We start from the raw sequence: 26,424 nt of genomic DNA, 5'->3' as shown, positions 1-26,424 counted from the left end.
CTTTTCTACACAATGTTTATAAGTAATTCTGTTTTTGGAATTGATTTTCATTCATGCAACTAGATGTTCATTCGGGGGGGGAAAAAAAACTTTTCCCCCCAGTTTAGATTGTATTGCCATTCTCTGTGTAAGTGGTTAACTAGTTGACTGACAACCATCTTTTTAGCCTAAATCTGGACGGATTTTCCGAAACAGAAAATCAAGAAATGGTTCCGTATTTTAGACTGACTTTGGTCATCACTGATTCTTCCAAGCAACAATGTGTCAATTTTAGAGATGGCTTTCAAATGATATTCCTTCAGGTTATCCCTGGTGTGGTACCATACAGGAAATTACCTGGAGTATCCTATCCTCGCGCCCCTCTGTTCAAAACCTCAGTCATCTGTCACACTACTTTGAGGGCTACGACTGTACATGCACGCCCAGACACAGTCCAGAAGGTAGAATGGGTTTCTTTCCAGAAGTTTCTGCGACATCGAGTGAATGTTTTTCCAGCTGTGGGGGATACGAGGTGTGATTCGGGTACCCCTCACCCTAGTTTCTGTAATTTTTGTGTTCCTGATGCAGAAGGACCTAGGGGTCTCTCCATTGGTCCACATTACATTACCCCCCCACCCCCCACATCCCATAACCCGTATTTAACTTATGATGGGGGTCTCCTGGATGCCGTCGAGCCTGGGTAGGGGGTCCCTGAATCATAACCGGTTGAAACCGGCTGGTCTGAACTCATTCTCTAAAGGCACAGTATGAGGAGGAACTACGGTCTTACACCATAAGGTGAAAAACGTACACCCTCACGTTCAGTTGTTGCTGTCGCAGGCAGTTGCAGTGATATCGGCAGTGGTGGTCTGTCGCGAAAGCACTCACAATGCCAAATTCGACAAATATGACTGTGACTGCCAAGCAAAAAAAATAAATAAATAAATAAAAAATAAAAAATTGCCACACCCCTGAGGAGAGCCACCAATCACATAGCAGGGCTTGCAGGCGACCCACAATGCATCAAGGCAGGTGTTAAGAGAAGCAAGCAGGCGGACAAGACTCACAGACTGAGCAGGGGATGCGATGCGATGGAAGGTACCAAAGAGCAAGGCGGGGGGGGGGGGTTTGCAGGGGGTTAGGCCGGCCCACTGATCCCGTGGGGAGGGGGGGGGAGGGGGGTTTAGGAAGAGAGGAATAGATTGTAATACACACACAGCTTAGAGTTGGCAGGTTTTCTTTATGGCTGCGGTCTCCTGTCACAGAAGGGATTAAGGGCTTTTCGGAATCAAACATTTACCACCCCCGGGGGCAATTTGCTGCCAGCACAGCTAAAAATACGGAGGTGCTTTAGAATTTAAATATTGATAAAGCATTAGGGGTCCACTGGCCTGACATGAATCCACAAATGGAATGGCTCAGTTTTATTTATAAGCGTCAGCTAAAAGGTCTGAAGGTTTCTTTTCCCTCAGTAATACTAGCCTTAGAGTAACTACAGTTTGAAACGTCTCTCACGGACAGAAACTCTGTAGAACATGCTATGCCTTTGATATGAGTAACTTTGGTAGACAGGCTCTGGCTGTGGTTTTTAACTGTGTCATAGAAGCACACAGAAAGCACTGCAGCGGTTCATAATTACACTGAAAGGACACACAGTGTGTCTGAACATTTCCAAGCTACAGGGGAACCAGCAACCAGGAAGAAAACGCTGCCACTCTCTAGCCTACTGACAGAGAGAGAGAGAGAGAGAGAAAGAGAGAGAGAGAGAGATTGGCAGAGATTATTGGCAGAGAAAGAGGGAATAAAAAGAAAAAATAAATAAGGAGAGAATCAGAGGAATGAAATGAAACAAGGAAGAAAGAAAGAGAAGGAAAGAAGAAAAGAAAGATAGAAAGAGACGGTGTCCAACACTGATAGTGGAGAGAAGGACCAGCAGAAGCCTGGGTCTGGCGGCAGAGACTCACCTCTGATTATATACACCTGTCCACCTATCAAGTGTTTTAGACAACAGAACAGCCCATCTGACAACAGGGGTTGGGAAGCAGTAAGAGAAACAATGACCAAGATGTCAATAGTTGGGCGAGAGACAAGGGAAAACAGTTAGAGAGAGAGAGAGTGAAAGAGGGAGAGTGAGAGAAAGAGGGACAGAGAAGTGAGAGAGGGAGAAGGAGAAAGAGAAAGAGAGGCAGAGAGGGTCAAAAGGTCAAACTCATCACAACAAGGTCAACAAGAAGGTCATTCTTGGAGGAGACTGACAAGAGATCAGATTCTCTCGGGTAAAGACAGAAGGAGGGACAGTTTTTTTTTTTTTTACAGCAGGTTGAGCTCGAGGGGTGGGGGTGGGGAGGAAAGAGGGTGTGCTCCAGCTGACCCTGGGGAAGGCAAGGTGCAGCTGATCCAGGGTCAGTCTCAGGTACCCACCCTGGATGATCGCTCGTACAGGGATCAGCTGACCTGGGGGTCAGCTTTGTTCTGCCCGGATGACCTCACGTAAAAAGGGGTGTAACGGAAAGCTTGTGCGGACCATGACAGCCCGCCCAACATGCCGACCTCAGACGAAGGACTCTGTGTGCTGCAGTGAACGCTTACTCATTTAACACTGACCCTCGACTGCTGCTTAATATTCCGTCTTACCTGAATAACCTATATCACCACACCTAGTCTGGCTCAGCCAAACACATGGGCTGAAATACAATATATTTAAGTCAAACTTAAATGTTAGCCATTTTAGATTTTTTTTGCTATTAATGCAGATAAAACATTTACAAAAAGGTTGTAACATGTTAATAACATGGAGGTCTTCTGTTGTTGAAGACTGTGCATCTACAGTCAAGCTCGGACCCACTGGGATGCTGCATGAGTTACTGCAAGTCGGATTTTAATGTGGAAAAACAAAGGGAAACATAGAACCCATCGCGCGGTCTGTAACTCATTTAGCAGAACCCGTGCGTTGCAAAACGATGAAGTAATGGTGGAACATCAGCCTCTGAGAATGGGAATCAGTGGCCTTCTTTACCCCAGTTCTCTCCGGAGCGTTCGATGCCTTTATGCACTTTAATTAGTCACAAACATATCTCTGGAGTTAATCAGGTCAGCGGTTAGCTACAGCGGTGGACCAAACTGTAAATCAATGCGAGGGGAGTTGTGATGTCATGTGATGCGGGTACTGGTACTGTGATTATAATGCGATGCTGGTAATCTGGAAACAGGAATTTGTGGGTGCTTTAAAATATTGTAAAAAAAAAAAAAAAAAAAAGGAAGTGTCACTTTTGAAAAGAGGCCTGGTCTGGTCACTAAGCTTGAGACTTCCCAGCGATTGCTAGTTCTGGGGAATGCGTCGGAGAAAGATCTGGAATGTTCTGGCGTTTCTTCCTCGACCGCGCGGTTTGGGGGGGTGGGGGGGGGGGGCTGCTCGACGCCTCAGCCTTAGCGTACTTACTGGGTGGTTTGTTGGCGGCCAGGTTTTTAAAATGGCTGCCCTTGATGACCTCCACGGAGAGCCGGCCTGTGGTGGCGTTGTACACCAGGCCCACCAGGATCTCGGGCGTGGAGCCCTGCCCCGCGGACTGGAAGGACGAGGCCGTCTCGCTGCACGTCGTCTCGGAGACGCTCGCCTGGGACTCACAGCCCTGCTGACGGACAGATGGACGGGCACACGGACAGATGGATGGACAGACAGAGGGACAGACACACGGACAGGTGGATGGGCACACAGACAGACAAATGGACAAACACACGGAAAGGTGGACGGGCACACAGACAGATGGACGGACAGACAGATGGACAGACACACGGACAGGTGGACGGACAGACAGAGGGACAGACACACGGACAGGTGGATGGGCACACAGACAGACAGATGGACAGACACACGGACAGGTGGAAGGGCACGCAGACAGATGGACGGACAGACAGATGGACGGGCACACGGACAGGCGGACAGAGGTGCAGAATTAGCTCTAGGCCACCATTGCTGAGGGTTAGACATTTGTAAAGGGAAAATAAATGAGACAAACCAGGCATCCTGCTCCCCATGACAACCTACAAAAGGTCAAAGGACATATTTTTCTTTGCAGAGATTCCAGGAATACCAGACAGGGACACCTGTACTATATACTATACATTGTACTATACTGTACATTTGGCAAACAAGGGGGGGGGGGGGGTTGGGGGAAACAAACATTTAACTTCATGCACAAAATGTACAACAGGATTTCCTGATGTGAGTTGAGGTTTTTACACAGATATCTGTGAAAGTGCAGTGGGTTTGTGTTTGTGTTATGCCAGAAATGTTATGAATCTTTGAGATGTCCGATCATGCTTTTGGGTTCCTGCTGGTGAGAACCGCATCCGTTGTGTAAAAATGTTGCAGAAGTTTTGGCATCAAGCAAAGATGTCGACCGGACAAGTGCCTGCAACAGCCTCTGAATACTGACAGGGGTCCATGAGATAGGCCTGCATTCGGAATGGAGCCAGAATGCTGATAGCATGCATGCCATGCTTATGCATACACTCCGTGCTGTTTGCATATGCGCTCGCTGCCCTGGGAATATTGCTGGCCTGATCTATAGCTCGTATAAATCAGGCAAATGTGCTCCAACTCTCTCATATTGTAAGTCGCTGGGTAAATCTGGTCCGCTATATTAATCTAACGCATTCTCATCCAGTAGTTAAATAAAGATCTTACGAGATTGCACCACACCTCAGTCACAAACCGTACACCTACACACAAACACCTACACATGTGCGCTCAGAACATGCTCACACATGCAAGGCATCCATGCACAGCTACTTTAGATTCACATGCACGCACAGACTTACGAAATGTAAATAACCACACATATGCAGAGGCATGCACTCAAACATCCCCAAACCCACATGCACACGGCTGTCACCAACCCATCCCACATGCATGCACACAGTCACACACAGGCACGCACGCACACACACACACACACACACACAGGCACACACAGGCACGCACGCACGCACGCACACACACACACACACACACACACACATACAGACACACATATGAGCACACACACACATACACACAAACACACACACAGACATGCTTGCAAACACACACAAAGACATATGCACACACAAACACACACCCACACGCACACACACACACACATACACACTCACACACACACACACACTCATCCCCACCCCCCCACACACACAAACACACACACACGCACACACACGCACACACACCCCACCCACCCACAAACATACACACACACACACACACGCCCTAACTCACCGGCAGCGTGCAGCAGGGCTCCAAGGTGACGGGCACGGACATCCTGCCCTGCAGGTTGAGCTTGGTGAGGTAGAAGACCTTCTCGCCCAGCACCTTCTCCTTCTTCATGCGCCGCACGCTGTAGAGGCGGAAGCGCACGGCGTGGTTGCCGATCATCTCCGGCTCCACGTGGCTGAACTTGAAGGTCTCGGTGAAGACCGGGCACGGGCCCTTCTGGACGCCCGTCTTGGCCCGCTGCTTCTTGGTGGGCAGCAGCACCAGGTGCACCTGCCAGGAGACGCTGCCCGTGCGCTTGGGCGCGGGGATGTCCGTCACCGCCGTCACCGTCACCGCCAGGCGCTGCTCGTCCGAGTCGTAGTCGAACACCACGTCCAGCGTGCCGTACTTGGCCACCGGCTCCGGCTCGTACCCCTTGGGGAGCTGGCCCGCCGATCCACGGGCCGACATGTCCTGGGGGCGGCGGGGGAAGAGGGCGGGGCAGGGGTTAGGGGACCTTGTGATTGGGCAAGAACCCAGTAGGTGGAGCTACAACCACCTACTGCAGGGCTGCCCAACACTGTTACTGGAGATGCACCGTCCTGTAGGTTTTTATTTCAATCCAAACAAGTAGAGATCTTGTTATTAGTAGAATCAAGTTTGCCAAATTAGGGTTGGAGTGAAAACCTGGAGGACGGTAGATCTCCAGGAACAGGGCTGGGCAACCCTGACCTGCTGGTTTGGAACCAATCTTGGACACATGACTGTAACCAGTTAGTAACCTCTGGCCCTCCATCCTGGCTTTTGTTGTCACTCAGTACTTGAGAAGCAGCGATTGATCAGTTACAGCAGTTGATTACACAGTTAATTCAGGTCATCTGGTTTTTTTGGGTCTGACTCAGTTGTTAATCTTAAGGTGAAAACAAAAGCCAGCTGACCCTGTGGCTCTCCAGGACCAGGACTGAAGACCACTGAGTTAGACCATGTGTTTGTTTGTGTCTGTCTGTGTGTGTGTGTGTGTGTGTGTGTGTGTGTGCTTGAAGTAGTTGCTTGTGGGAAGAAAGGAAGATTAGTTTGGTGGTGTTGCAGTTTGTCAACATCTCATCCATCTCCAGAAATGTCTGTTCAACAGCCTCCCAGTTTGCTAATGAAGAACTTATCTTCCACTTCCGAGCTCACAACAAACCTATCGATCACAGCCGGCAGACTTCCTGAATTGGCCAGTTTTTAAAATATCTACATTTTATTCCAAACTGCTTAAGCGTCTGTGGGAAATGGTTCTCGCTGTCAGAGGCTGTTCATAAATAAAAAAACACAGACATAACGATGCTCAGATAGTCCGCGGCGGGGAAAAAACGCACCGCACACGTAAATAAACTTCTCCTCCCCGGTTTCCATGGTTGCGTTCCTCGGTGTTGTTGCCATGGTTTCCCCGTTGTTGAGCGCGCTCAGTGTGACTGCGCGCGGCTCTTATTTCGCAGACAGCGTGTGACCTGCTCGGGAGGGTCTGAGTGATGCCTCCCTGGCTCTGTATTCAGGAGTGCGATTAAGGACGGAATTTTGCTTGATTTAAATTATGCGATATAATTTTGCAATATTTGCCGGCACGTGTATTCTGCGGTCGGTCGGAGGGCCCCTTGGGCCCGTCCTCAAAAAATTAACGCTACTCATCCGGAGGGTGCGATACCCACGTAAGTCGGAGGGGGGCAGCATACATTTTATGCCTACAAGTGACGCTGTCGTTGTTGTTGTTGTTGTTGCACAGGAATGGAAGTAGCTGTCAATGTATTTCAGCCCTGATCTGCCCCCTAGTGGATAAACCTTGTAATCCTCCAGTCAGACGTAGAGCACGCAGACGAGTATGTGAACGAGTATGTCGGTCAGGATGGAACCACTGGGATATGCTACAATGTGCTGCTGGATTTTGCCTGAGAACGCTGGGAAGTCCCGGTTTTAATTCGTCGATCAGGGTTTGAGCTGCAGTTCTCTGCAGTTTGCCACGAAGGTAAGATGTGGAGTAAAATTAGGGAAGGCTGAGACCAGTTTCTGGAACCTAATTTAGGCTGTTTTAGGTCCCAACATCTGGCAACCTAGATATAATGTAGGACAGTGTCAAGTGTCACGCATACATTTTACAAAAAAAAAAACTCCAGAATATTGGGAAAATGACACATTTTTCTCTTTGCCCCAAACAGGGTGATCTCAGGTTTAGGCTGATACTGGCTGGGAGAGGTACAGGGGGCGGGGACAGAGGAAGTGGGTGGGGCACATACAGGGGGATGCAGGGCCAACATAACAAAAGTTTGAAGGTCAGATACAAGGGGGGTTGGAGAAAATACAGGAGGGCGGAACCAATACAATGAAAGTAGGTGAGGCAAATACAGGGGGTGGAAACAGAGGGAGTAGGTAGCGCAGCACAGGGGGCAGAGGGTGTGACTGGAGGCAGGTAAAGGGGTGGTATACAGGGGGAGCAGCTGTAATTGGGGACAGGTAACGGGGCAGGTAACGGGGCAAGTAAAGGGGTGGCACAGAGGTAGAGGGCGTACCTGCGGGCAGATAAAGGGACAGGTAAGGGATTAGGTAACAGAGCAGGTAGTGGTGCAGGTAACGAGGCAGGTAAAGGGGCAGCTAATGGGGCAGGTAACAGGGTGGCACAGGGTGTAACTGGGGGCAGATAAAGGGACTGGTAAAGGAGCAGGTAAGAGAGCAGGTAATGAAGCAGGTAGCAGGACAGGTAAGAGAGCAGGTAAAGGAACAGGTAGTGGGACAGGTAAGGGGCAGGTAAAGGAACAGGTAAGGGAGCAGGTAGCGGGACAGGTAAGGGGCAGGTAAAGGAACAGGTAAGGGAGCAGGTAGCGGGACAGGTAAGAGGCAGGTAAAGGGAGGAGGTAGCGGGACAGGTAAAGGGCAGGTAAAGGAACAGGTAAGGGAGCAGGTACCAGGGCAGGTAAGGGGCAGGTAACGAGGCAGGTAAAGGGAGCAGCTAGCGGGCCAGGCTCAGGCACACACCTCGGGGCTGAGCACGGCGGTGCTGTCGCTGGGCACGTCCTCCTCGTAGCCCTTGTTGAGGTAGCTCTCGGTCTCCTGCCCCCCGCTGGTCTCGCTGGGGCTCTTGCCGTAGGAGTGGCGGGGGCTGTCGCTGCAGCGGGACAGCTCGCACTTGGCGTCGCCCAGGTCCGAGGGGGTGCAGGACATGCGCGGGGACCCGTCCTCGTCCTGGTAGGGGGGCGGCTGCAGCTCGTCCAGCGGGGGGGTCCGCCTCATCCTCTGGATGCAGTTCACTGATGGGGGGGGGGGCGGGGGCAAGGGGGGGGCAGGGTGATTGCAAAGATGATATCGGCGATATGAGCACAGTCAATATAAGCAGATCATAGCCCACATACCTGCAGTGTCTCAGGGTACGGGGTACTGATCTAGGATCAGGTGTCATGTGACCACAGCCCAACTAGCATGTATTATGCGCTAAAAGTGAAAGCTGATCCTAGACTGATACCTGTGCACACAAAGGGTGATCCTTAACAAAGACCAACTTTCAACAGCATCAGGTAATCGAATTACAGCAGGATTCCACAGTACTTTCTGCAGTGGCTCCAGGCCAGGGGTCTCTGATCTTATCCAAAAATGGGCTGACGTGAGTTCAGGTTTTTGACCTAGCCCAGTACGACCACACCTGTGGCACACAGACAGCTCTTACTGCATTTTCCCGGTATGGCCCAGATTCAACCATTTGTCCTCGCCTAGGACGAACAAGCACAAGCAGCCCTTTGTTTTTGCAAATTTGGTTAACCATGGCAGTTAAGCCAAAATGTGCTGTGTGGAGAAAAAAAGGAATACTTGCACATTATAATGTGGGTCGTGTTCATGACTGAATCAATGCCAATGCACAAATAAATTACATTAAATTACATCGGGCTGCTTGCATTCAGGTATGTAATGTACCAAGACCACAAGCTTATGAGACACACATGCTGATTTTGGGGGGAGGGTGGGCAAACAAAATGGAAAAGCATGTTCCCTCTAATGTGGCGACGCATTCTATATTTCATTTATACTGTAACGCATTCTGAGAGAAATGCACGCAGCGTGCTGCAGAAGTCTTGGTGAGTGTCTCAAAAAGTTCCCGTTTGAAAAAGGCTGCTTTAATTCCAATATGCCGCGTGTCCTAAATAAGTCAGCAGCCAGCGCCGTGTTGAAAAAAGAAGACTTCATCTTTTTTTGTTTCACATTTTTTCTGAAAGATTCTGCTTGCCCCGGAGGCTCGCTAAAACAGAGCTGCCGGTCTCAGATTTAAGATTTCGTGTTTTTTTACGCAGACGTTTCGGAGGGCTTAGCGGATATTCGCGAGCAACGGTCCCCGTGGCAAAACTCGGAGAGAGTTCGACAGAGCATCCCCCTCCCCGGGCGGCGGCACGGGGGTGCGTGAGATGGTCTCCGACGCTAGCCCCCATTAGCGGCTGCGGCGCACTCCGGTTCGCTACCCTCCTCCGGAGCGCTCGCAAGAACCCACAGGAATCTCGCGCTGGCCGGGGAGGAGATCTGAGTCCAAGTGACCTCATCTCCACAGTCATCTGGCCTCCATTATATGTCCAGTGGTATTCATTATCCCGGTCCCTGGGAGTGCCTCAGCTGAACCGCAAAAAAGAAGGCTTTTTCCAAAGCGCGAGAGACAGCCAGTTTTAATAAGATCATACCGCCGTCCCTCTTTTATGACATCATCAGCCACACAACAAATCCCCAGGGCGATTCTTGCCAGCGTGGACCCAATGAACTGTCAGTGAGTGAGTGGGCCACTATCCTCTCTCTGTGCTGCTGGCTTTATGACTTTCCAAAACCTAAAAAAAAAAAAAGCTTTTACTTGTCAAGCGGTTATCGAACAACAAGGTTTTCAAATGGAAATGGAAAATGGATGCACTTTCCACTAAGGGGGGTGCGAGTGGGTAGGTAAAAGGCTTTGATATTTGAGTCAGTGGAATCCTGAGTAGGCCAATGAAAACACTGGAGACGGCGGGGAGGGGGAGTCCAATCCTGAGAGCACCAGATTGTCTCACAGGAGGAGTCCTCTGCTCCGTCGGCAACCCGCAGTAGCATTTTCCTGCCTGAGTAAGTAACGTTTCCGCCTCGGGTAGCAATGTAGCATAACGGCTAGCAAACCGGACTTATAACTCCTGTGTCGTAGGTTGAATTTCCAGGTGGGTTCTATCCTTTGGGTCTTAATGCTGGAAAAATTAATATGCTTTATAAGCATAGTGCAGGGCTGCCCAACCCTGTTCCTGGAGATCAACCATGCTGTAGGTTTTCATTTCAACCCTAATTTGGCCCACCAGATTCTACAGATTAGCAGCTCAGCAAGACCTCTAGCTGTTGAACGAGGTGTGCTTTGTTAGGGTCGGAGTGTAAACCTACAGGATGGTAGATCTCCAGGAATAGGGTCGGGCAGCCCTGCTCTAGCGTATTGCATTTCAACTTTGCTGTATGAAGCTGCCCAGTGCCAAGTTCACCATACACGGTGAAGTCACCACAGAAGGGACGCGCTGTGTATTTTCCACTGGTCCCTGTGGATTGATAATACGGCCAGTAGGCTACAGTGCAAAACTGGAACAGGATGCGAGCAAAATTCAGCCCTGACAATCACACAAGACTTCATACGCCTTCCAGCATATATAATAGTCTCGGTCATACCTCCCCTCAAAATAAGACTGAGCGACATGAAAGAACCTTTTTTTTTTTTTGGTTTCTTTTTTTGGTGTCGCGAGCTGAATTTGAAATGGAGAGCAGAGAGAAAGAGAGAGAGAGAGAGAAAAAAAAAACTGCAGGGTTTTATTATTCATGCCGAGGGCAAGCGCTTCTGTCTCTGAGCGCAAATCCTCTGTGTTCAGCACCGACTCCCTAATTGGGCCAACGGCAGCCCCTCCATCCCCATCACCTAAATTCCCCCCGTCCCAAAAAATGGGGGGGGAGGGGGGGGAGGAGCAAACCCTCTCCCAGGTATGAATTTTTCACACCCTGGCTTCCACGGACAAAGCCCTGATTTAACCTTCATGGGGGAGGAAAAAAAAAAGGACAGTCCCTCTACTCCTTGGGTCATTAAATGGTCATTTGAGTGCTTTCTGTCTGTCACACTGCCATTTTCGCAGAAAAAAAAAAGAGGAAGAAAGAACATTGTTGTTTGCTTATTTCAGCTGTGCAATATATCTGATTTGGTATAATTTTCAAGAATGACACAATTCACATTCACATTCAGGTTCAATTTCATCTCACTGCGAGTACTCGGTTACATTTTATGGATCCTGTATCCTGTTTTATTTAGGAGATCTGGAAGCAGGTAAGTCTACTGATGCTCACAATGTCAAACAATAACATCAGCCTAAAAAAGAGATTATATAATCACTGCACACTTACTCAATCTATGTGACCTATGTGTATTGCTTTCCAACACACACACGCGCACACACACACACACACGCGCGCACACACACACACACACACGCACACACACATACACGCACACCGCTTTTCAAAATGGCAGTGTACTGTGTGGGATCTAGTTTCAGCTAAACTAAATTCGTCTTAAGGTGCATACTCCCAAAGCCAAACAGAAGAACAAATGAGTTTGGAGACCGAGGAAGAGGGGGTTTGCGGTGGTGGGGGGGGGGGGGGGCGGTGGGACTGGGGCGGGCGGGGGGGGGGGGGGGGGGGGGCAGGGGGTTCTAGACGAGCCTCAGATCCCACTGACAACAAAGAGAATCAACCTCTGCGTGAGTGAAGAGCTGAAATGAGGCAACTTTTCACCCGCTTCAAAGCGAGGACTTGAAGGGAACGGGAGAGAGAGAGAGAAAAAAAAAAGGGAAGAGAAAGAGAAACACGCAAACAGAATCCGAAGATAATGGCGCTAAAGTCATCCGTCTTTTAGAAAAAGAAGAAGGGGGGATCGAAATAGAAACTGGGCAAAAAACAAGGAAGAGGCTGCCCTACAAGCTCTACAGCAAGGGCTCTGGAGCTCAGACACGTTGTCTTGGGTGTTTTGTAAAAAGCGATGTCATCACTCCGGGTCGGAGTTTCAGCTGAATGTGTGTCATGCATTGGCCAGTGGAATGCTTGGTATGTACCCCTGCTCTACACCAACGCGGTTGTGTCTAACACACAAGGCCCGAGGAGACGAGGCCAGTTAAGGTAAGCGATGGGAAGGAGCCTGCGGTCTGGGGAACGCTGCTGGCTCGCAGGGCTGGGTTTTGGCTGCCACGTGGGGGCCCCAGGGCTGGCTGTCTCGGTGAGAGCTCTCCAGGGCTGTCACTGGCTGGAGGACACCACAGGATCACGGTGGGGGGGGGCAGGGCGGGACAGGGCGGGGGGTGGGGGGGTGGTTTAGGCGGCTCTGATGGTTCCCAGTACCCTTAGTGTCTGTACTGGAGCCACGAACGTAATGCCGTTATCCTCTGTTTGTGAGCCAAAATCAGACGTTCTTTTATCAAAACCACACAGAGATATTAAACACGCGCAAAGACACGTATTCCATTTACACTGAAGGCACGACAGAGTGTATCTGTGTCGGCATAAGAATTAGATAAGAGGAATAGAATTTTGCATTGTGTCTTTTGTACTTATTTAGAATATTAAAAAAATTATTATAGCATTACAATAATATGAATGCCCACATATGTATAATGGAACCATAATTGTAGAATTCTGCTGAAGAGAATGTTTGATGCAGGAGGAATTTAAAAAGACTGAGGGATCCACCTAGTGGTTAAATAGGAGAATCGAACAGGCAACTTTGCCAAATGAATCACACAACTAAATAATGGAGCGCTATAACCCCCTGGACAAACAAAATTATTGGATGCAATAAAATCAAGAAGATGGTAGGTTGTCATTTGCCTTAATGCCCAATTATGCTCATTCCATACTAAGTATTCTCCTCTTGGCTTTTCTTTTAGTCTACCCTACCCCATAATATGACATAATAATATAATATATGTGAGCACTGCTAATATTTCATTAATTTAGACATTTTGGTACTTATTCACCTTTGGTGACAGATGTATTCCATGTGCAACTGGAACATGGTAGTAGCCTTCTTCTACCCAGAGGGGGCGCTGATGGCCATATTTTTTTAGACCACCAACAGAAATCAACAAGGTTAAAATCCCCTGTCTTCTTCCCGCTGAAATGCGACATGCGCTTTACTGAGCAAATCATTTTAAATGCGCACCTGACATCCTGCTAATATTACAGTATGGCTTTAGTGTTTTTATAGCCGGACATACGTGACGTCAATCGCACTGCAATGCGGGCCATCTGAAACATGAGGTGGGAATTATGAGGCCATAAGCAAACTTGTATTTACTCCTAAAATATGACAAATAAGGCAACCGTCTGTGAAAGAGGTGCTCCGCACTGAGTGGAGCTATTTTGACATATTCATAAGATGACACACAAGAGTGTGCGTCACCAGGCCAGTTAGCGATCTCGATGCTGTTGCCCCAGTGAACTGCTCTCTGAACATTTTCGTGGCCTTGTATGGCAGGCTTCAGACCTATCAGCTATAAGCCTGGTGAAAGCACTTTTCAGGACGTTCCTCCATTTGTGTAATAAATAAATAAATAAATAAATAATCACACCAGCTCATTGAAAGTGGACCTAAGGTGAAGGTGGTGCTTACCCCATAAACTATGAGACACACGGATGTGGCTGAACAGCCAGAGGAGTCGTGTGTCAATTGTTCTACAAAATATTCCCTCAGAGAATCTGACCACACATCCCTGGAGTGGCCAATCGGTGCCACGGTAAGTGCTGTTTCCAGACGGTAAGATGAGAGGGTCTTCAGACTGTCTGGGTTTCCAAGACAACATCAATTGACGACGATGACGTGAAACCAAAACTATCTACTTTTTCTTTCTTCCTTTCACCGCTTGCTTTGTGCAATTATTATTTGTTTTACATGAGCATGCATTGTGAATAAATATATTTTTGTATCAGTATACCTTTGAATTTTATTTTTTTATTGTCAGTGTGTGGGTTTCTTTCATTTTTTCCTTCATTTATTATGGCGACCTACGCACCTATGCTGAAGTATAACTCTCACAATTATGCGAAGAGTGAAAACTATTTCTGAAACTTTAGGTTATTTAACTCTAACATGAGTTTACATTAATCCACGAGGGATCAAATGTAATTAAGTCAGAGTAAAATGACCACTCAGAGTTGATTTAACACAGAGCACTAATGGCATACTATGCAGGATTTCTTAGCCTGTGTTTACAATCAAAGACGTCGCCTCCTTCAACGCTGCCTACCTACGCTAGCTAGCTATGCAGGCCACACCCACCCCTCCCCACACAGAAAAGAGTACCACACCCAGAAACGTCCCAAACACATTTCATAACAAATACAGGTGAAGGTGCACGAATCTGGCGAAAGTGCATAAGGACAGAGATTGCCAGATATGCCTTAGCACGGCTTATTTTAGAATATTTTCGCGAGGCCTTTGAGGCGACTCTCACCTTCCTCTGTGGAGACCTCGCTGCTGTAGCCATCGTACTCGGCGGACAGGGGGCTGTACTTCTGCCGGGTCTCCCAGCCGAAGCCCCTCTGGTGGCGGGGGTCGCCCCCCCCCCGGAGGCCCTGGGACCGCGACACCGCCTCCTGGTACTTCCCCATCACCTCGTCCTCGCTGTCAGAGGAGGAGCCCTGGGGATCCCCGTCCGCGTAGCTCTTCTCTGGGGGGGGATGCGGAAAAGGGGCGGGGTCAAAGCTGGGGCACACCTGCGGCTCATACCGTTCACCTGCTGTTCAACTGCGGCTCACACTGTTCACTTGCTGCTCATATTGTTCACCTGCTGCTCATACTGTTCACCTGCAGCTCATACTGTTCACCTATTGTTCACCTGCTGCTCATACTGTTCACCTGCAGCTCATACTGTTCACCTGCAGCTCATACCGTTCAACTGCGGCTCACACTGTTCACCTGCTGCTCATACTGTTCACCTGCAGCTCATACTGTTCACCTGCTGTTCAACTGCGGCTCATACTGTTCACCTGCTGTTCACCTGCAGCTCATACTGTTCACCTGCTGTTCAACTGCGGCTCACACTGTTCACTTGCTGCTCATACTGTTCACCTGCAGCTCATACTGTTCACCTATTGTTCACCTGCTGCTCATACTGTTCACCTGCAGCTCACACTGTTCACCTGCTGCTCATACTGTTCACCTGCAGCTCATACTGTTCACCTGCTGTTCAACTGCGGCTCATACTGTTCACCTATTGTTCAACTGCGGCTCATACTGTTCACCTATTGTTCACCTGCTGCTCATATTGTTCACCTATTGTTCACCTGCTGCTCATACTGTTCACCTGCGGCTCATACTGTTCACCTGATGTTCACCTGCTCCTCCCACTGCTATATGCTGTATACATCACCTACTGTGCCTATACTTCACCTGCAATTCCAGCACCCCCTAAAAAACAGTGCCTGTACATTTACATTGAGCCACCAGTCAGTCAAACATATGAGAACTGTAAATGTAGCATGAATTGAACGTGACCTGGTTACGCACGGGACACAGGAAGACTGAAAAAAGAAACAAGTAAGACAAAAGAAAGAGATCGTAAAACCGAAAGCTGGATATAAAAATGTGCAACGCTCTGTATATTTACAGTTATGATTTTGCACCACCAGGCGGCAGCAGAGCTTCTGTATGGAACCAAACCCCTGATTACAGTGGAGAGGCGTGGGCAGAACAGTGTTGAACTTCGCTTGACTCACAGAGCTGAACACAGAGACATATCACTCAACGCTGTGAAATAAACTCCTCCCCTTCAGTCTCAGCTCTGATCTACTTTATCTCTGTCTCTCACCAAAAAAAAAAACAGCAGAGAAGGCTTGTTGTGTCTGTCAGACAGAGCGAATAAACGCGGCTGTTCGGTGTATCTTGAGCGTTACTGGGGGGCAGACCTCAGTCAGGGAGGGGAGAAGGTGTCTGGCCCTGATGGACGGACGGACAGACAGACAAACTCACCCTCACAAAAATGAGATCGGAACGTTGTTAGCTGAGAATTCTGCAGCTGATGTAACAATCACTGCTGGTAATTGAAAGCGACGGGGTTCTAGAACACTGACTTTTGAAATTTGAAAAAAAAAAAAAAAACATTCCAAAAAAAAACTTGCTCTTCAAAGGCTTTTAATGGGCTGGAGGCTCTGTCTGTCTGTCTGTCTGTCTGTCTGCAGAATGCCTGGAGGGATGGCAGGGTTTCAGAATGCGTTGCATTAACGAGGCAAAGAGGGAAAAAAACGACTCACAAAACACCTTCTCTCTACATTTCACTACATCACTGTGTTGGTCGAGCTTGGGAGTGTGATTAATTAGAGTGAGTCTACCCTCACTGTAACAGGGAGAAAGAGAGTTATTCGTGAGAGTTATTGCTGTATACATATTATCTATATGTTTGCGTTGTCAATAACTACATTTGTATTTCATGCCAATAAAGCAACTTGAATTGAGCGTGCGAGAGAGAGGGGGGGAGAGACTGAGAGAGAGAGCAAGAACAACAGATGAAGAGAGGGGACAGAGAAAGACGGGGAGAGAGAGAATGACACAGAGAGACGGATGAAGGCTCCCTGCGTCATTCTCATCTGACACATCATCACTCATAAATAATAAAATGAAAGTAAGATGAGCGGATTCGGATTTCACACAATGAAGGTCCAGACCGTTACATAAGAGTCATTTTCAAGAGGTGCGGGACCCGGGAGAATCCAACACTTCTTTCCTGCCTAATGGTCAGGTACATATCAGAGAAAACAGGTATTCACTGCGTCACAGCAGAGAAGTCCCAAAAACGAATGTTTTTGCGAAAGAACCAATTCAAATATCCGCAAATATACGAGGTGCTAGTTTACATAACATCTGAGGATCTCACACAGACAGAAAAAGAACAGGGGTATAAATGTCCAAACAACAAAAATATGGCAAACGCGTGGTAAATCTGACGCGTACGAAGCCGGCAAACTGCGCATAATTTAAGAAGGTAAGACGGCGAGTGTAATCGTAACTGCCGCAGGTTTTGAGCGATCTGAGTGGCCAGAAATCCGCCGGCCTCGCGGACGCGGTGCGCGTGATGATCGCTAACGCTCTCAGCCTCCTCTAATCCGGTCTCCGCACACAGAGCCGCCTCACCGTCATCCTGAAATTTAACCCGACGTCTTAATCCCCTGCGTGGGCAGAGCTCAGCAATTCATTCCCAGAATGCAAGAGAAGAAGAAGAAGAAGCTCTTCTCTTCCCCTCGGCATTCGTTGCCACGGCGCTGTCGCCGGCGTTCGCACGTCTCCCCCGACTTCGCTGACTTTTTAAAAAAGAAACTCGACAGCAGCTCTGCTGAAACCCATTAAAGTCCCCGAGACTTAATTACGAAAGAAGCGGAGAAATTACCGTCGTGTTTAAAATATCCTTCACTGCGCACAAAAAAAAAACTTTCTGAGTCATTTGAAAAATGCTGCAACTGAAATAATTTTTTTTTTTTAAACTTCAGAAAGTGAATTATTTTTTTAAATTCTCAAAGGCCGTAAAATTTTATTTCCTTTGGGTTTGTTTGTGCCTCCAGGACCAGGTGTCTGAGGGGGTAAGAGTAAAATGGCTTCCGATGCTGCGGGTCACGGTCTGTATCTGCGTCCGGCTGAAGCCGCTGGTCTCTGCGTCTCTCTCTCAGAGGTGCACTTCAAACATGGAGAGAGTGTTTCAGGGAGAAGGAGAAGAGGAGAGATGCAACAGGCAGGCCGGAGCTCCAGATGTGAGTTCCATGCCCGGGGGAGCCGACGGAGGTGGGGGGGACATCTTGGCTTGGAGGAGAGCAGCAGAAGAGAGAGAGGAGAAATGCTGGAGCAGCTGGAAAAGAGGTGGGGCCCCAGAAAATGGGCGTGGCCCCAGAAAAGAGGCGGTGGCTCTGAAAAGAGGCGGGGCCCCAGGAAAGAGGCATGGCCCCAGAAAAGAGGTGTGGCTCCAGGGAGGAGGTGAAGCCTCGGAAAAGAGGTGGGGCCCCAGGAAGCTGTCTCACCTTTCCCAGATTTCCTTCTGTTCGACTCTTTCCTCGTCAGATCACCTGGGGTCCTGCCGTCGGCTCTGGAAGACGCCCTCCTCCCTCCTTCCTGCTCATTGGCCGAACTCCGCCCCCCCTTCTTCTTCCCCGCTCTCAGGTCAGCCTGGGAGGGAGTGCGGGCCACGCCCTCAGCGTCGCGGGTCGTTGGGGGTTTCTTTCTCTCCCTGGCGCTGGCTCTCCCGTTCTCCGCCCCCGCGTTTCGGCCTGTCCCCCCCGGGCGCCCCCCCGCCGCCGCCGCCGCCTCGCTTTTCCGTGTCGGGTCGCCGTCCCTCCCGGCCGGCCCCTCCAGGTCACCGTCCCGGGTCTGGGAGAGGTCGCTGCAGGTGGAGAAGGTCTCGGTGGAGGGGGCGGAGCCCGCGCTGTAGTCCGTGGTGTCCGCGGACCCGGGGTCCTGGGAGCCCCGCCTCCTCAGCCTCATCTCCCGCAGGAGGACCGCCTCCTTCTGCGCCTCCCGCGCCTCCCGCTCCGCCGCCTCCGCCCACTGGGCGCTCCGCAGCTTCTCCTCCTCCTCCGCCTGCGCCCTCTGCCTGAGGCTGCTCACCTGCCCCGCCAGCTGGTCGCTCACCGCGAAGGTGACGTCGCCCACCGCGAACGCCAGGTCGTCCACCGCGCTGGTCACCGAGTCCAGCAGCGAGGAGACCGACGGGAGGCTGGGCTGGAAGCCCCTGAAGAACGCCATGCTGGACTACCCCCGTCTCCTTACACCCCCCTCCTGAACCCACCCCCCCCAAAAAAAACAACCCCACACCCTCCTGGGCCGTCCTGGAGCTCCACCCCTGTCTTTCACCAAGGTTTTATTTAATTTCGGTCTGGATCTGATTGAGGGGCAGGTCCTCTGTGGGCGTGGCTAAAGGTTCTAGGAGTCAGCTGTTGTTGGCACACAAACAGTGGCGTCTGGGGAGGGGGGGAGGGGGGGTACCGTTAATGAGAATTGGAAAGAGCAGTGCTGCCCAACCCTGTTCCTGCAGATCTACTGTCCTGTAGGTTTTCATTTCAACCCTAATTTGGCACACCTGATACTACTAATTAGCAGCTCAACACTCTTCAGTGAAGTGTGCTTTGTTAGGGTTGAAGTGAAATACAGGACGGTACATGTCCAGGAACACAATTGCATAGCCTTGGGTAAGAACAACAGCCTTGGTTTGTCAAAAAAAAGCACATAAGCTTGCAGTAAATTTATGCCCACCCAGAAGCATAATATAATTATACAATAATTACATTTTCCCCTCCATCACAGTTACGAGCGAATAACTGCTCAGCTCTTCATGAGGATGAAGAAGATAAGCCTCTCAGTTTTTACAGAGGTGTTTTTCATGCATTATTGCTGCCTTGCATTTAAAGGGAAAATGTGCTTAATTTTAGACCATTTTTATTTTGCTCTGTTAGCATTTATTTTCAGCCATAAACATTCCTCGCTGGGGTCTGGATGTCGCCCGTAATTCCATTTTTATGATCCGGTGCCCTTTGGGAAGAATGTTCTTGTCCACAAATTTAACTGTGGCGCAGCATTAATTAGCCAAACAGAGGAATACCGCACAAAGACACTGACTCAGTAACAAAATCAAACAGCTTCAAAAAAAAAAAAAAAAAAGTCTGAGACCAGCAGGGGGCACTAATGAGTGAGAAACAGGGGTCAAACTAGGAGGTATGACGATGAGCTACCGCATCAAGATAACGAGACAGGTGCAAGATAGTGATTGTGTATGTGTGTGTGTGTGTGTGTGTGTGTTTATATGTGTATGCATATTCACACGTATGTCTCTGCACGTGAGACTCCCGCTCTCTCCCCTCTCTCCTCCACAAGCCTCTCCCCAGCTTTGGAGATCCTGATTCTGCCTAACGATCAGCCCATCAGCTCTACATGCCTGACCTCTGACCTCTGACCTCTGACCTCTCCCAGGAGCGGACGTCAGTCCCGACGGCACCACTGTTTTTTGACAGAACCGTGACAGGAAGGAACCACTGACTCCGCCCTCCCCTCACAAAAGGTCGACAACGCTGCCTGACAGCACAGAATAACCACACCAGAGCTGCTGTAGCTTTGAGCCGAAAACACAAAGCTTCAGTTAACAGGGCAATGCCCAGAGGAACATTCCAGAGCCTGTACCACGTGGATCCCCCTCCCCCCCCCGGAAATCCTGGACCGGCACCCACACTTTACACCCATCTTAGATAAATTTTAATTAACATGCATTGTTGTCATTTATTCTAATTATTACCACAAATTATTATGAAGATTCATTCACTTTTTTCCCCCGCTTCTTTTCTTTCAGAAGGACGTGCACGGCGTCCCCTGTTTGATGGACGGAGTGTAGCACAGTGGGTAAGGAACTGGGGCTCTCTGGCTGTCACGGTTTGATTCTGGGTAAGAGACAACTCACTGTACCTCTTGGCAGGCTGGGCTATTAACCGGAATTTCTTCAGTATATATCCAGCTGTATAAAAGGATACAATGTAAAATGCTATGTAAAAAGTTGTGTAAGTCGCTCTGGATAAGAGTGTCTGCTAAATGCCTGTAATGTAATGATAGAGGGCGGAGGAGGCCACACAGATGCTCGACTTTAACGAACGGGAATGGCTCTCTGGCTGTCTGCTAAACTGCGGTGCAATTGATTGCTAGTGGAGAATGCAGATCAGAAACTCAACTGTAGCCTGGCATTGGCAGGCTCTGGCTATCTTAATCCTCTTGTGTGCGTGAGCTCCCCCCTCTGGGCTGGTGTCGAACCTTCGGACGCAGGGCCAGAATCAAGGCAGGTGAGAGAGGAGAGCAGTGACAGAGCTGTCTAGGAAACAGCAAAACCTCTGCACATCTGTGACATGGAGCCTCTTAACCCTGAGATTTACCATGCTGGACTCTTCCTGCTCTCTCTCTCTCTGTCTCTCTCACTCTCTCTCTGTATCTCTGTCTCTCATTCTCTTTGTCTCTCTCACTCACTCATTCTTGCACTCTCTCATCACACACTTCTACGTATCACATGCAACACACACACACGATAGGACAACACACACAACACACATGTCAGTGCCTACACACACACACACACACTATATGTCAATGCACGACACACACCACATACCTGTACAGTCGTACACACACACACACACATGGACGTCTATGTGCAGTGCCCGCAGGTTTACCTTGCAGATCTTTGCTCTTCCTGTACTCATCTAGACACGTCAGGTCTCCAGCATTCTCCAGTGACAGCTTGTTGTTGAGGTATAAAAACAGGAGAATCATCAGGACAATGAAGAGTCCAATGGCAGTCAGGAACCCAAGAGCTTCAGGAGACACTACGGTGTGAGAGAGATAGAGAGAGAGAGGGGGGAGGGGGGGAGAGAGAGAGGAGGAGAGGGGAGAGGGAGAGAGAGAGGGAAGAGGGGGAGAGAGAGATGGAGAGAGAAAGATGGAGATAAAGTGCGAGAGAGAAAAGGGTAGAGAAGAAGACAGTGAGAGAGAGAGGAGAGAGAAGGGGGTTTGGGGATTGGGGGAGACAGAGAAAAAGAGGAAGAGAGAAGGTGGGATGGAGGAGAGAGGGAAGAAAAGAGAAAGAGAGGGAGATTGAATTAGTATGTCAAATGTTAAAAGAGACCGCTGGCAGCATTATGGCCAAGCTGACCGCGAGTAATAAAGCCGTTTCTGGCGTTACGGCTGGCAGGTAAACACAGTATGTCAGGACCGGAGTATCGGAGACGGATGATATCGATGACAAGGTCAGGAGGGTCAAACGCTGCATGACTCACCGCTGGTCTGTCTGCGTCTCACAGAGAACCAGATCACAGCCCTTTCCTGCATTCAGATAATACCTCATACCGGTGTACTCTAAACACTGTCTCAGGGAATATGGTTTTCCACAACGCACCTAAAACCCCACGCCAGTCTAGTGGAAATTCCTGCTTGGTTCCAGCCTGGTGATGGTCCTGCTGGTTATGAAAGGTGGGCCAGCTGGTTTGAAGCTGGTTTGGACATGGTCAAGCTGGCAACAAGATGGTTGAGATAGCAACCATGCTGGCAAGACAATGTCCAGCTGGTGGATTAGCTTGGTGCAGACAAAAGACCCTCACCAAATTCCAGATGGAATCCAGGTGGAGCAGAAGCTGGTTTCAGATGGATTCCATTTCGGGCTTGTAGCTGGATTATCCACCAGGGTTACCTGACATGCTTTACTAGTGTTAACCTAAAACCCCCTGCCACAATTTTACCAGAGGACCCTGCTGTTCCCTTCACCTAAAACCTTGTCTTCACTTACACCCTGCTTTGTTCCCCTCTTAACCTATCACCCTACACCAGTCTACACCTGGTACAGGTCCCCCCTCTCACTAACAGCCTCTCCTCTTCCTCTACAGGTGAGAGAGGTGGTTGCCATGGAGTACGGCTTTAATGAATGTCCCAGGTCCGCCTGGTCGTAGTTTCTAAACCCCCCTGTGGACCCCCTCCCCCCTACCCCCTCTGTAGGACCAGAGACCCCTGGCCTGTGTCTGGGCTCTGCCTGGTGAAAGGAGAGGAGCTCATTAAAATTTCACAGGAGCAGATAGCAGGGGCGGGACCCAGACACAGACTCCACCACCGCCAACGCCGCCGCCGGGGCACGTGCGCACGGATATCAGCTTTCTGGCCCAGGCAGAGCAGCCCCAGAAACCTCCAGACGACACACAACCCGTCCAGTGAGAGGCGGAGAGGGGGGGAGGGGGGGGCAGGCGCGGCCCCCTCCAGAAGGACGCGATGGTTGCCACGGTGACGGCCCAGTGCACCCGGGTTTCCGTGTCGGATTTTTCAATCGATGGCGCTGTATTCACCCGCTTTGCATCATCCACACACACACACACACACAAAAAATGGAGGGAAAAAAAACGTGGGAAATGTAAAAATAAAAAAAAAGGTCATCAGTGAAGGAGGCGATGGCGTTAAAACATGGAGGCCTTCCCGATGACAACATCCTGTCCTCCCCCAAAACAGGTGTTTCGATTCACACTTACGTGTACCCGCTTATGTACACACATGCTTATATACGCGTGCACACACACACACATATGCACACACACACAAACACTCACATGTTCACATACACACACTCACACGAGCACACACACACACACACACACACACACACGCACACACACACTCACACACACAGGATCATCTCTGAACATATCTGTCGCATGCTAAGCGGTCTCAGCTTCAGCTCATAGGCAGACGGCTCAGCAATGATCAGCCTCCCACAAACATAACTTTGTGTGATGTCACAGAGCTCGAGCCGCTAACACCGCTAACGTGACTCACTCACTCCCTGTTATTCCACAGCATCACAAACAAAGCGAAGCTGAAGCCCAACTGCAGGAAGATGAGCCTCACCCTCATCCTCATCCTCACCTCATCGCAGGGTACATTCAATATCATAACAGGGTAAACCCCCCATAGAGCCTGTACTAACACAGGCAGAACGACGGCACTAATCCTGGGCAAACACAGAGCCAGACGATCGCGCGATGGTCTGCTTTCCAAAGCTGATGAGCACTTCCGCGTGGGCCATGTGCGCATCGCAGACTGACTGAGTCACAGGCCTCCTGTTTTAAAGAGGACTCTCGCTTTTTTTCTGCCCGAAGCAGCGGCCAGTTTGCCCCTGGAGGGGGGGAGCAGGGGGGGGGGGTAATTTAACGTGGCTCTGCTCCGCGTAGCCCGCGGCCGTCAGCGCAGGAGGCTTAACCTGCTGACTCCGGGACACTCAATCAGGCTTGGCTTCCACTGCAGTCCGGCCCGAGCGATTTGTCGAACACGGGCGGCCGGCGGGGACTGATCGATTACAGCCAACGGGAGGACGGCCTGCGGAGAGTTTCTAGCGCACTTCAGCGCGCAGGGTACGTCTCCAGAGGGGACTCAGCGCGGCCTGCATGACTGGTGTTTGGGTGATGAGAGATGGGGGGAGGGGTTGCGTTTGCTGATTCACACACACCAAACACGTGACACACGCGATATGATCTCGAGAGGGGGGGAGGGGGAGGGGGAGGGGTGGGTGTGAGGAAGGTCTGCATGTCAGCAGCACACTGGAGCCTTTACAAAATTTTGTCAGGGATTAGCCACTCAAAACAAAGGCCTAATACTGTTTTTAATAATGTGCCAGTCATAAGTCATTCAAATGAAGGCTGAATATCAGCAGGAATCTAAACAGCGGATGTGAGTATCAGAATGAGGTCTGTTACAGGAAAGAGGCCATCAGACAAGAGGAGAAAAACAAACAGAAAAAAAAAACAACGGCAACGTCTCAGGGGAGTTGATTTGTTACCGTAGCAACACGGAACCGGTTACAAGCCGTTGGCAAGGAGCCCCCGCCAGACGGCTGTCCGCCGCCGCCGCCTTTCACCAGGGAGCGCGTCTGAGGCTCCGCTTTGTGCCAAAAGTCAACGGCTTCCTCCCGCCACCCGCCAACCGCCACCCGCCACCCGCCGCGCTACGGGGCCAGACAATGGGGGAACAAAAGGGGGCGGGGCCTGCTAGCGGCGCCGCGAAAATCCGTCCTGTGACTCATAACCGCCGGAGACACTACAGCAAACAAGGGCTCCAAAAACAAACAAATAAACAAGCAAATAAATAAATACAGAAACAAAAACACTGCAGAATGTTCTGGAAGAAACATCTGCCTTAATTGTCAACATCATCATGGCCAGTTGTGTGAGCACCTCGGGGCAGCCACGTTTTAAAAAATTAAAAAAAAAAAAACAGAAACCGTTACGCCCGAACAACTGCAGACAGTCCATGCTGTGTGGATTTGGATTGGCTTACTCAGATTACCGTCGGCAACCAGAGTGATTGACAATTGGGTGTTATCGGCCTTTCCCAGACTCAGGCCTGTTTGCTTGTATACTTAAAACATAAAAGGCTTTGTTCATTTTGGGAATGTTTGTGAAGGGAAACTGAACACATCTCTTCATTATGATATCGAATGGATCTGTCTGCTAGCCCTGAAACACCAAATCTGTTCACCATAATAGCTTTCAAACCTTTACATGTATGGATAATTGAGTATGTACCGCTCTGCACAGTCGTTTTGTTGTTTTGCTAACTCATTACAGTTATTTTTCCCTCGCCATATGATCACTGCCGTAGACTTAACTGGACACACAAAAATCAGGATCAGCATCAACATTTTTCCTTAACTTTGACCCGTGACTAAAATGCATGATTGTTTTTGAATGGTCGGCCCCATTCCTCAGCTCACTATGAACTCACTGCATGTCCGCTCTCCAAAAAACAAGCCACGTCAAGCCATAGCTTCCCTACACACTGTTGTCCACCAGGTGAGATTACTCACACACGAGTCAGAAGACCGTGAGCGTTAACCAGCAGGGGTCGCTGGTGAGCAGTGAGAAAAGGCCCCCTTGCTGGGCAACGCTTAGCCCAGTTATGCACCGCCTACAGGGCTGCCAATCACAGTCAGCGCTGGGTAAGCCTGCGTTTGATACCAGACTGCCAGACTCGTCCACACACTGGAACGGATCGTAGAATGAGCCGCTCGCGGACGTTTAAAGAGTTCTACAAACACCAAAACGATCCTGAAATACTGAGAGAAGAAGGAAAAAAAATAACTGAAGAAAAGAAAAAAAAAAAAACCATTTCATGTATGTGTCAAACAAAAGTATCAAGGAAAACGTCTGGTAAAGGAAGGTGGAGAAAGTAAAGAACAGCGTAACAGAAAGGGAGAGAAAGGTGACAGTAAAAAAAAAGAAGCTTACTGTACATTTTTCCACTTCAGTGCACCAGCAGTTTCTACCTCCTCTCAGTCCCATTCCCTGATATTCCATATCTGGGAAACACCCCCCGAGATTCCCTTCCATAATCCCACTCCTCACTGCATACACATCCATTCCCTCCGTCCATCCGCCTGCCTTCAGTTTGGACAATCCGAACGTGATCCACGTACCCTAGCGGCGGCCATTTTGGTTCTGCCTCAGCCATTTTGTGTCAGTTTCCCCTCAACACTATGCCATCCTGTGCAGAACGTGGCGGGGGGGAGTCATGTGCTACCGCAGCTGGCTTTGAATATGGATATTGGCGCCAGCCTCCCGTGTCAGGGCTTCCTGAATTATTCACGGAGCAGATGCAACCGTAT

At 49.7% G+C, this 26,424-nt stretch overlaps 1 protein-coding gene across 6 annotated transcripts in view; it reads right to left on the bottom strand.

Annotated features, from left to right (window-relative positions):
* Nucleotides 1–26,424, bottom strand: part of syt14a (synaptotagmin XIVa) — a 74,349-nt gene that overhangs the window by 8,030 nt on the left and 39,895 nt on the right. The window contains exons 3-8 of one of the 6 annotated variants that reach the window (XM_064301474.1): nucleotides 21,461–21,613; nucleotides 14,731–14,946; nucleotides 8,240–8,511; nucleotides 5,255–5,704; nucleotides 3,419–3,611; nucleotides 1,944–2,000 (exon numbers count right to left, since the gene is read on the bottom strand). In XM_064301474.1, the coding sequence (XP_064157544.1) occupies nucleotides 1,944–2,000; nucleotides 3,419–3,611; nucleotides 5,255–5,704; nucleotides 8,240–8,511; nucleotides 14,731–14,946; nucleotides 21,461–21,613 (1,341 nt within the window). Of the gene's footprint in view, nucleotides 1–1,943; nucleotides 2,001–3,418; nucleotides 3,612–5,254; nucleotides 5,705–8,239; nucleotides 8,512–14,730; nucleotides 14,947–18,280; nucleotides 19,030–21,460; nucleotides 21,614–26,424 lie in introns of those variants that run through there. The other 5 variants (XM_064301552.1, XM_064301202.1, XM_064301121.1 and 2 more) reach the window with 5 other exon arrangements.

The sequence above is a fragment of the Anguilla rostrata genome, chromosome 1, assembly GCF_018555375.3.
Source record: "Anguilla rostrata isolate EN2019 chromosome 1, ASM1855537v3, whole genome shotgun sequence".
In the NCBI taxonomy this organism is placed as follows: domain Eukaryota; kingdom Metazoa; phylum Chordata; class Actinopteri; order Anguilliformes; family Anguillidae; genus Anguilla; species Anguilla rostrata.
Note: the sequence above shows the minus strand (reverse complement) of the source record. Positions and strands in the feature narration are given on the sequence as shown.